Here is a 10,836-nt window from a genome sequence, read left to right as displayed (position 1 = left end):
TGCTCCTGTAACAATGGTTTTAATATTGATCATACTTATAATGATTTTAAACCATTGTCCAAAATATTTAACCGAGTGTAGTTGAGTATTATATGTTCGTTTTGAAAAATTCAAATTGCAACATATGCAAAAAAAAGTTAAATTTTTATTTAATATTTATATAATATAATATAATATCATAAATTAAAAATAATATCAAATAAAAGTGAAAGAAGAATAATATTTTTTAAATAGACTGTATTAAATTAGTTAGAGAAATATTAGTAAATCCTATAATTAGTTATGGAAATAATATAATCCTAAAATTAGATTTGGAAAGTATCCGGTGTGTGTATCCAAACCCATTAATCTATCCAACTTTAAAATATCCAATTACAAATTTCGGGTAATTTTTTGAAATTGACCCGACCCGAAAGCACTTTTTGTACTTCTCTTTTACTAATATAGGGATATGGCATAGAGTAACACATGAAAATAAAAGTCAATAAGTGAAAATATGGACCAACATTAAATTGAGAGTGTTCATTTTCAAAGGGTCAACACAACTGAAAGCCCTAACCATCAACACAATCTTTTCTCCCATTTACATTTTTCTTTATTTTGTGACGTTTGTTTTGTTTCTCTCGTAATATTCTTTATTTGGAAACGACGCAAAATCTCAAAAGTGTTCATAAAAATACTCTCAACTTGATCAACCGAGTATATAGTTTACATAACATGAGATTTTGCAACTAAAGTTCATCATCTTTTTAGTACCTTAACAAAAATTCACAAATTTAAATGGGTGACGGAATCATGAAAAATAAGAATTTTACTGTGACTTATCTATATAATGGTTGGTTAAACCCTCCCAAAAAGATTTACTATGAAATGTCGTATCAGTGACAAGATGAATCTTATTCCTTCAGAATGCAATATGCACTGATGAGAAAAGATGATGAAGAAAAGTTCGATTTGATAACGTTTTTGTTTCTCATTTCCACCTTTTTGCTAAACAAAAGCATAAGCCTTCACTAATATTTTCCGTGAAAATGACAAAACTTGACTTTTGGTATTGCTCATTCTTTTACTTCTAGAAACACATGTCTTAATATTTATCACGCTTGGAAACATTGATCAAGAGTCAAGACCACCAGATTCTGCAATATAGTTTGATTTATCTATCACATCCTTAAACAAGTAGGTACCTTCAATCGCGGAAAACACACAAGCTGTTCTCAAAACTCGACGATAACAATATGCTAATGTTCTACTCATACGCGTTTGTTCGCAGCAACAAAATTTCAGCAAGATAGCGAAGCTTAAGAGTTACAAACAACCGGTTGGAGCAAAAGGTGTCCCAATAATCATATTACCTTGTTTAAAATTCCCACACGATTACAACTTGGATATGTGGTTCATGAGTCTGCAGCAGCAATAGCAGTAGGGGCAACCTGTTTAACCCTCCTTTGATGAACATCCCAGTTATAAACACGTGCAATAGTTACCTGTCCATCACAAAGTCTCATGGTCAAGTAAGATAACTTACGTTTTACGCAATCTATGATAGCATCTAACATTGATAAGATTTTACGGGTTGCCTAAATTGCTTGCAAATCTGGATTTATGTAAAGTAAAAAGCAGTCCCCTACTTATTTCTCACGGAACTAAGCGCTGAGTCAACTGATATGAAATCAAATTACAAGTGTCTCTGTACCTGAGTAACTGTGACTTGATCCCTCAAGAATTGTAAATCAGCTACAAGAACCTCTAGGCTGGCTTTAGCATTTTCCAGATTGTTTTTCAGAAGAGCTGTAGCCTATTGGAAGAAAGATTAAAAGAACTTATTCTGTGGTCCCCGGTGCTAGAAGATTTAAAAGGTAGAAGAGAATATGTTTTCAGAGTAATGGACCTCTTCACAGGAATATTCCAGCATGACATTAGCTCCCAACCACAAACACACTGAGTCTGAGTCTTCAATGCAGGCCCGTGAATATATTCCTTCAGAGACCTCAAAATCGGCTAAAAGCGCCTGCAATATAAGAAGAATTCCATGTGAGAAAATAATGATGAAGAACACAAGAATCAACAGTAAGTTTGTACATCAAAGCAACTTTCATATAAATAAAGATGAAAGATTGTACCAATTACAATCTATGTGTCAGTGATTCTTACAGCGAAAATAGAACTATGTTCGGCGACACAACATGTTCTGCAGTCACCATGAAACACGACTTTAAGACAATAATTTAAGGTCCCATAGGAAGAATAAAAGCTGATTGGAGATTTAGACATTGTCTTTGTAACCAATCAACCTTGATCTTCAAAAACCAGACTTTCAAATGCAAGAAGGCTTATGAGGTTCTAAGGAAATGTTTTAAGTTAGCCTGACTTGCACAAAGAAAAGAAAACATCTTCACAGGGACACAAAGTTGGCATTCAAACATTGGTAAGATATCAAAGCACAACAAATTTCAACCTTATGGTATTACAAAATTCAAGATACCGGATTCAGACAATCAAATAACAATGTTTGTACACTTATATTTGGTCACATCCATCTCAAAATAGCAGCAAGACACTGATCAAAGTATCACAACTAGACGTATATATGCATAAACTGGTGAAGAAAGACTCAAATGAAAAACGACGAACCTCACCAGTACCCTTCCTTGCTTGCAAAGTGGCAACAACCTCTAAACACTTTTCAATATCAGGGATTTTAGCCTGCACATATTATCAAGACCGTAAGACATCATCACTTCTACCATAATACATAAACATCCACCTCAAAAGCTAAAGACAAATAAAAGGACAAGTGAACCTGAAGATCCCTTTGCTGAGCAAGAAGCTTCATCTCAACAACTTTATATTGCTGAAGCCTACACAGAACCCCATGGAAATTAAATTACTAACGAGTTTAAGGTTCAAGCATATTCACAAGTAATGATTCAGCATTCAATTGATTATAGGAGATCTGGGATTTGAGCTTAAGAAGAACAAGCCCAGATAAATGCATAGACTTAAAAGAGTTAAAATGAGAACTAAGAGTGAGAGAGAATAAGAAAAGGAGAAACCTTTCTTGATGAAAGGCGAGAGCAGAGTTAGGATCGAGGCCAGACTGAGAGAGATAAGTCTCGACATCTTGGATGAACTTAGCGGCAGGAATCCCTCTTCTCTCTGTCAAATCGCCACCGCTTCCACTCGGAGATGAAGACGACATCTGCGGAATCGAATCGAAATCGAAATCTCAATCTCCGATTTGGGGATTTAGGGTTTTAAACGCTTCGACTTAACTGTATTTTCGAATTTGACGTCTTCGGACGGAGACGGAGATCGCCCAAATGATGTCGTCCCTCAGTCGGACGAAGAGCAGTTTAACGGCGTCGTTTTTGAAAGAGAGATTAAGGCCTGGCAGGCCCATTAATGTTGACGACGGACGTAGTTTTGTAAGTTTAGCCCACGTACTGGCCGGTTCTGTATTAACGACGAAAATGTTCTGAAATTGTATTTGTACCATTGGTTTAGCCTCTACTTATTGGTTCTAATTTAATTCACTATGGAAAACACAAAAACAGCAAATAAAATATACAGTTTATTATTTTAGATCACATTTTTAACCTTTAATATCCTACTATATTACTTTACCAAAAAAAAATAGTATTATATTAACTGAGAAATATACAAATAAAAATTATCTTATAAATGGTAAGAATTTACATTGAAATGTCATTAGAAATTTTTTTTTTTTAAAAACGAGGTACATATTAAATAATTAAAAAACAAAATTTTTAAAAATAATCAAACAAATTAAATATATAAAATCACAAAATAATCAAAAATATATATTGTTTATTTAGATATACAAACACAGATACAAAATATATAAATATTTAATTAAATAGTAACAAATTAAATTATTATAAATTTTTATCAAATAAAGAATTCAACCTTTTTATAGTTAAAAAAAAAAGTTCAGCCCACGGTTTACTGTGGTTTAGTACCTTGTTATATTTGTATAACACTTTACACCTCGAAATAGTTTTACTAATATTATAATCCACTAAAATAATTTTACTAACACTTCAAATTTTAAAAATATTAACAAAATATTTTAAATATTTAATCAATAGAATTAACACCTATCATGAGTAAAATGAGTTATTAATTTTGAAAACTAAATTTTATATAATAAAATAATATATAAAATGCTTGTATTTAAAAAGATTTATTGCCTATAAAAATTCTTGACCAAAAAGAAAAGATTTATTGCCTAAAAATTAATATTATTATTTATAATTTTAAATATGAAATAATAATAACTAACTTAGTTGAATATATCAATATACATATAAATCTATTAAATTTAAGAGATTGATTTGTAATTATTATTTTTCCCCAAATTCTTTTGCAATTATTTTATTGTTGACCTCATATATTTATTTTAGAACCTCTCTCCCGTCTCATTCCATCTTCCAAAATCCGACAAATATAAAGAAGAATCTCTGTGATCAACCTAGTTCCGCAAATCTGATTATTATTATTAAAAATTAATTTGGGGGTTAAACTTGGGTAAGCAGCGAAAATGGTGTTGGCGGAGCTCGGCGGTCGGATAAGCCGCGCCATACAGCAGATGAACAATGTGACAATAATCGATGAAAAGGCTCTGAACGATTGCTTGAACGAGATCACTCGCGCACTGCTCCAGTCCGATGTTTCTTTCCCACTCGTTAAGGACATGCAGACCAATATTAAGAAAATCGTCAATCTTGAGGAACTAGCTTCCGGACACAACAAGCGTCGTATCATTGAACAGGTTTGGTTTTACGACAAAACTCCGGTTTAATTGTTTATTTTCTTTTTGTGTTTTTCTAATTTGCTCACGATTTCTGTTTCAGGCTATCTTCAATGAACTCTGTAAGATGTTGGATCCAGGAAAGCCTGCATTTTCTCCCAAAAAGGCTAAACCTTGTGTAGTTATGTTTGTTGGATTACAAGGTGAGCTCTCTCTCTCTGTAAGATGCTTTGTTTTACTTTGTCCATGGTTTTGATTTGATGGTGTTTCTAAGGCCAAATTTTGTTGACTATGTTTAGGTGCTGGAAAGACCACAACTTGTACCAAGTATGCTTACTATCATCAGAAGAAAGGGTACAAAGCAGCTCTAGTGTGTGCAGATACTTTCAGGGCAGGTGCTTTTGATCAGCTTAAACAGAATGCTACCAAGGCCAAGATCCCTTTTTATGGAAGGTACTCAAAAATCAACCCTTTTGTCAGTGTTATGAGATCTTAGTATTAGCTTTAAGGTAGAGGCAAGGTACACAATTTATGAAATTGTTTAGTTTAGACTTGATGTTTGGCTTAGGTCAGTAACTGCAAAATCTGCACTTGAAATGACAATAACAGGAGGAAATGAAAATAAAATGATGAAAACAATTTGCTGAAGCATAATGTGATAGCAGAATATGTTAATGCTGATTTGTGATTCTTTGCAGCTACACGGAATCAGATCCTGTGAAAATTGCTGTTGAGGGAGTTGATAGGTTTAAGAAAGAAAATCGTGATCTTATTATTGTTGACACCAGTGGTCGCCATAAACAAGAAGCTACTCTCTTTGAAGAGATGCGTCAAGTTGCTGAAGCAACGGTTTATTCTCTTATCTTAAAGTCTACTGTTTGTTCTTTGTTTATGTTGGAGGCGCTGATCGTTGCCTTTTCACTTTACAGAAACCAGATCTTGTTATATTTGTTATGGATAGCAGTATTGGTCAAGCTGCGTTTGAGCAAGCTCAAGCATTTAAACAAAGTGTTGCTGTGGGAGCTGTAATTATAACTAAGATGGACGGCCATGCCAAGGGTGGTGGTGCTCTTAGCGCGTAAGTATTTTGTGCCTGCTTAATCGAAATGGTGATATGGAAATCTTGTACGCTTTTTCCTATTGGGCAAGTGAATGTGATCTGTTTTCATCTTGTTAGTGTTGCAGCTACAAAAAGTCCTGTCATATTCATTGGAACAGGAGAGCATATGGATGAATTTGAAGTTTTTGAAACTAAACAATTTGTCAGCCGTCTCTTAGGTAAATATCATGACATTGACTAATTGTGACGAGTAATCAAAGGCTCACCATGGTTTGTTGTTGACTCAAAATTTTGATAATGTATATATGTGCAACAGGAAATGGTGATTGGTCTGGATTCGTGAATAAACTGCAAGAAGTGGTACCTAAAGATCAACAGCCTGAGCTTCTGGAAAAGCTCTCTCATGGTAACTTTACATTGAGAATTATGTACGACCAGTTCCAAAACTTACTGAACATGGGGCCACTTAAGGAGGTTAGAATCTCTGGTCAAATAGTATTAGGCTGATGAGCACAAGATGATGCTGATAAGACAGAATACGGTGTTGGTCTGTAGGTTTTCTCCATGCTACCTGGAATTTCTTCTGAAATGATGCCACAGGGAGGTGAGAAAGAGAGCCAGGCGAAGATAAAGCGATACATGACAATGATGGATTCTATGACAAATGAAGGTAAGAACAATATCTTATTTGGAATTTTGTTTCTTTGTAAAAGTAATAGTAGTTTTGAGTATTAGTGATGGGTGGTTTGTGCAGAACTGGACAGCTCAAACCCGAAGGTGTTTAACGGGTCAAGGATAATGCGAATAGCAAGAGGGTCAGGGAGGATTGTAACAGAGGTGATGGAGATGTTGGAAGAGTACAAGAGGCTAACAACAATGTGGGGGAAGATGAAAGGGATTAAGATACCAGAGAAAGGAAATATGAACTCACTCTCAAGAAACAAGAACTCGCAGCAGTTGAGTAAGGTCCTACCACCCCAGATGCTAAAGCAGCTTGGTGGCATGGGTGGTCTGCAGAGTCTCATGAAGCAGATGGGTTCGGGTAAAGACCTGATGGGAATGTTCGGTGGCCGAGACTGAGTAGTTTCTTACACAGTCCAAAACTATATAAATCACTAGATACATACTAAATGACCAGTGTTATGCGCGGAGTAAAATATTATAAAAGTTGTGTGAAGTGTGTGTGATTCTCCGTATTAATATAGTTTATGTATTTAACTAATTTATTGGTATGTGTAACTTTATAGTCTATTGATTGGACTATTTGTACTAGTATCTATCTTCTAAATTCAAGTTTGGTAATATGTTAATTAGAAAAATTTAGGATAGACAAACGATCTAATTTTCTTGTTCTTTTTTTTGGTAGGAATCTAATTTTCTTGTTTGATATTAACTATTAACATTCAAAACATGTATCTTAGTTGTTTGTGTTAGTATAATCGATTCGATGTCTCAGCATCCGATAGAAACCGCATTTTATTGTTGACAAAATCTATATTAACATTTTTGAAGTTTTGTAATTAAATCATAATAGAATTACAAATTTGACAATCAGTGTTTATTACATTAACAAAATTTCCTAAAATATCTCCTTAATAAACTAAATTTTTTTAAAATATCTTTAAATGATCTTATTTTTTTTCAAAAAAAATATTTTTACATATAACATATGTATCATAATAATACAATTTTTTTTCCTCATATGTTGCAATATGAATTTTTGAAAACGGATGTATATTAATCGATACTTAAAATGTATCTATTAAAGTATTATTGGTAATTGTGTATCACGGATCATGTAATGGAAAAAGTTATAAATTACATAATTATGATTATAGATGTTTTTACGGGTTGTCTGATATAGTATAACTCACAAATATTTTAATATGAAACTATACTATTTAAACGAAAAAATGTTATGTCAACATCATTTCACTGTTTTCAATATTATACTTAATTAATTAAGCTGATCAAACTACGATTATATAAAAGATAAATTATCATACAATATTTTACGGGGTAAATCATAGAATTAACAATCAAAATATAGTTGTACACTGTTATATACGAAACAGAATTAATTTTATTAATTTTGTACCATGCTGCGACATTTGTACAAAAATAATTCCAAAATTAATATACGTTTCGTTCACTACATAATTACCACAATATGTAGGATTGACAAAAAGAGATTGGACAACAGAAACTTGCCTTGGTGGTACTTGTAGAAGGAGACTTGGACGGACTCTACAAATTAGGTGTCAAAATTAGCATTTGAAGATCTATGGATTCCAAAAAAGAAGTAACAAATACAAGAAAAAGAAATATACATTGGGAGATGAAGAGGCAGAGTCAGAATATTTACGATCTCCTAGATCAGTCGAGCTTAGCATCTGCACACATTAATTTCAAGAATCAAAAGAACCAAAAAAGAAAACAAAAGAAAACAAGTAAAGAGATTACGTTGCTGATTTGGTCTTTGTCCCCCATTCTTCAAAGCGAGAGAGAATGATAATATAAGAGAATGATGTTGAAGTTGAACAAGGAAATGTGAAGTTTGTCTGTTTTCTTGGCTCTCTCCTCATTAGCGTATATATAATCAAATGTTGTGAGAGAAGAAGACGAGTATATTATATCAGATGAAATGACAAGATGAGTGAAGACAAAAGTTTTGAAGTCAAGAGAAAAAATAAACGACATGTTGGCCAATTAGATCCATAGTCATTAGCAGCTTTAATATGCTTTTATCTGCATCTACAACAAATATGTTTCATTCACCCTAAAATAATTTTTGACATTTACTAATTGTTTCCAACTATATAATTTTGGAAAAATGCCTACTTTTGTTTGATAATTGATATCGAGTTACAAAAAAAAAAAGGAAATTAAAAATATTATAATTTCCCATCAAGTAAATTAAGGCCACTTGAGTCAAAAAGCTAGCTAATATGATCTGATCAATGGTTTATAATGTGTTTATTCCAGATATAGTAAAAACTTCGTGTTTGAAGATGTATGTACACTTGAATATGTATAGTAAGAGCTTCGTTTCAAGTATCATCTTTAATCTAATTTTTGGGTAGTAGTAGCCTTATCGTGTACATGTTTTTTCTCTTATTGTGTCTTCTTTACAATTTGAAAGACGCACACAATAAGGGTAAGAGAATTTGGTTTTGGTAGGGGGAAGTAGAGAGAAAGGACACACTGGGCAATTCTTTTTGGTTTTCGGAGTTTAGTATTCTGATCATATATTATGAAAAGCTAATTTTTTGTATCTATTGCCCTAAATGAAAGGAAAAAAAAATGATATTTATTTTGCTAAAAAAAAATAAAAAAAATTATGTATGTACACGTATGGAATGTAATACCTTTGTGAATGTGATAGGGATATGAAACTGAAAGCATCACTTCATACCATTTGCCATAATCTTTTGAATCTGAAATAGGGCAACACTTACAATTGTCGTTTTATATTTATTAGATTTGAAAATAGAGTAAAACAATATTCACGTTTCTCTAAGGATAGTAGAATGAATGAATTATTAGTCTCTTTACTCCAAAGTATGATTATAATTCACTAACATTTTATAAAGTTTTATTTTACTAACGATTCATAGAATAACAAAATACTACTCTCTTTCATGGAAATATTTCAAGTCAAAAAAGAAAAAAAAAAGAATTAATTCGGTTAAGTTATACGTATTTTCTCAACGTCTTTAATTTTTGTCCTATTTAGGTTCTTACAAAGAAAATACTGAAATGTCGAGCGGGGGGGGTCATGTCATGACTCATGAGGGCATAGAACTCACAAAGTTAAAAATTACAATAATGTTAATACATTACATTAGCAACTCTAAGAAACTTTAAATATTTTATAAAATCTTCTGATGATACACTAAAGACAAATGTTCCCAAACAGTGAGAGGCAAACGTCGTCATTCACAAGCAGCTTCACCCCACACGAGGGCCACCTGAATAGAGTTTTATTGTCCATGTTTTGCATTGCTAAAAAACACCAAGTAGATATATTTTACATGCAAGTAGATTTTACATGATTTAACCAAAGTCATATCTAGAACCACTTTAAGTTGTTTGAAATGGAATTTGTTTTCTTATTACAAAGTTGTTTTGATTGGTAGTATATAATATAAACTACCAATCAATTAGTAAATATTTATTTATTCCATATTCCAAAATATAAGTATTATAATCACACATTAATATATATATATATATATATATAGTTTTTAATAAAGATTATATTGAGAGAATAATTATAATTACACATTAATATTAATATTTTGTTTTTACTTATTTGGAAATATATATATATAGATATAATTCAGATAATAATAATAGTTAGACATTAGTATTTATATATATATATTATTGTGAAAATAATAATTTTAAATCTATATATTTAAAGGGCTAAACATATTGGAACAAAAATCTAATAGATGATATATAGAAAACGGTAATATATAAGAAATACAATATTTATTGTAGGAAAAAAAAATACAATATTTATTTTAATAATAATGGTTGGTATTGGGTTTCGATGACCTAAAGCCTGTTGGTCAGGCCTGTTATGGGGTTCATGATTGAATATGATAATGGGCTAGGAAATTGAGGTTTAGTCCGCCTCTGATAACTAACCACATTACACATTAATATAATCTGCTTCGCTACTTGACCTCGACGGTTTTTAAATCTTCACCGAGAGCCTAATTAATCCAAGTTCCCATAATCCTCAAAAGTTTTGTTTAATTTAGATTTGTGGTTTTTTACATCGACGAATGAAATTCAAAAGAAATAATGAAATATATTTATATAATTATTATGTGCATCTGCAATAACTTTACACTAATGTATCCATGGTAATTTATATTCAACTTGTTCAAATATTGTTTAAAATATTGTTCATTTGCAGTAAAATTATAATAGTGTTAGAGCATCTCCAAAGGGAGATGTTTATTTTGGGGTGTTAAACATTTTTTTAATT

The 10,836-nt window shown here is 31.9% G+C and overlaps 2 protein-coding genes across 2 annotated transcripts; one reads left to right on the top strand and one right to left on the bottom strand.

Moving 5' to 3' along the window:
• Positions 1-1,137: 1,137 nt before the first annotated feature.
• Positions 1,138-3,316, bottom strand: LOC17875345 (probable prefoldin subunit 3). Its single transcript, XM_006281081.2, has 6 exons — positions 3,057-3,316; positions 2,804-2,861; positions 2,635-2,706; positions 1,892-2,011; positions 1,697-1,798; positions 1,138-1,487 (listed from the first exon to the last, which is right to left on the bottom strand). The coding sequence occupies exons 1-6, from the start codon at positions 3,200-3,202 to the stop codon at positions 1,398-1,400; spliced, it is 588 nt and encodes a 195-aa protein (XP_006281143.1). The 5' UTR covers positions 3,203-3,316; the 3' UTR covers positions 1,138-1,397.
• Positions 3,317-4,459: 1,143 nt separating this feature from the next.
• Positions 4,460-7,136, top strand: LOC17876453 (signal recognition particle 54 kDa protein 3). Its single transcript, XM_006280297.2, has 9 exons — positions 4,460-4,795; positions 4,878-4,977; positions 5,074-5,227; positions 5,473-5,623; positions 5,704-5,852; positions 5,952-6,052; positions 6,151-6,308; positions 6,390-6,504; positions 6,589-7,136. The coding sequence occupies exons 1-9, from the start codon at positions 4,565-4,567 to the stop codon at positions 6,912-6,914; spliced, it is 1,485 nt and encodes a 494-aa protein (XP_006280359.1). The 5' UTR covers positions 4,460-4,564; the 3' UTR covers positions 6,915-7,136.
• Positions 7,137-10,836: the final 3,700 nt, after the last annotated feature.

This window comes from Capsella rubella, unplaced genomic scaffold (genome assembly GCF_000375325.1).
Source record: "Capsella rubella cultivar Monte Gargano unplaced genomic scaffold, Caprub1_0 scaffold_8, whole genome shotgun sequence".
Lineage (NCBI taxonomy): Eukaryota > Viridiplantae > Streptophyta > Magnoliopsida > Brassicales > Brassicaceae > Capsella > Capsella rubella.
This window is presented reverse-complemented; position numbering and strand designations above follow the sequence as displayed.

Coding starts and splice junctions, on each gene's coding strand:
- LOC17875345 (XM_006281081.2), bottom strand. CDS start 3,202: ATGTCGTCTTCATCTCCGAGTGGAAGCGGTGGCGATTTGACAGAGAGA. Junction 2,012..2,634: donor CAAGGAAGGGTACTGGTGAG/GTTCGTCGTTTT, acceptor CTTATATTGCAG/GCGCTTTTAGCCGATTTTGA. Junction 1,488..1,696: donor ATCAAGTCACAGTTACTCAG/GTACAGAGACAC, acceptor TGTGATGGACAG/GTAACTATTGCACGTGTTTA.
- LOC17876453 (XM_006280297.2), top strand. CDS start 4,565: ATGGTGTTGGCGGAGCTCGGCGGTCGGATAAGCCGCGCCATACAGCAG. Junction 4,796..4,877: donor AGCGTCGTATCATTGAACAG/GTTTGGTTTTAC, acceptor TTTCTGTTTCAG/GCTATCTTCAATGAACTCTG. Junction 5,228..5,472: donor AAGATCCCTTTTTATGGAAG/GTACTCAAAAAT, acceptor GATTCTTTGCAG/CTACACGGAATCAGATCCTG.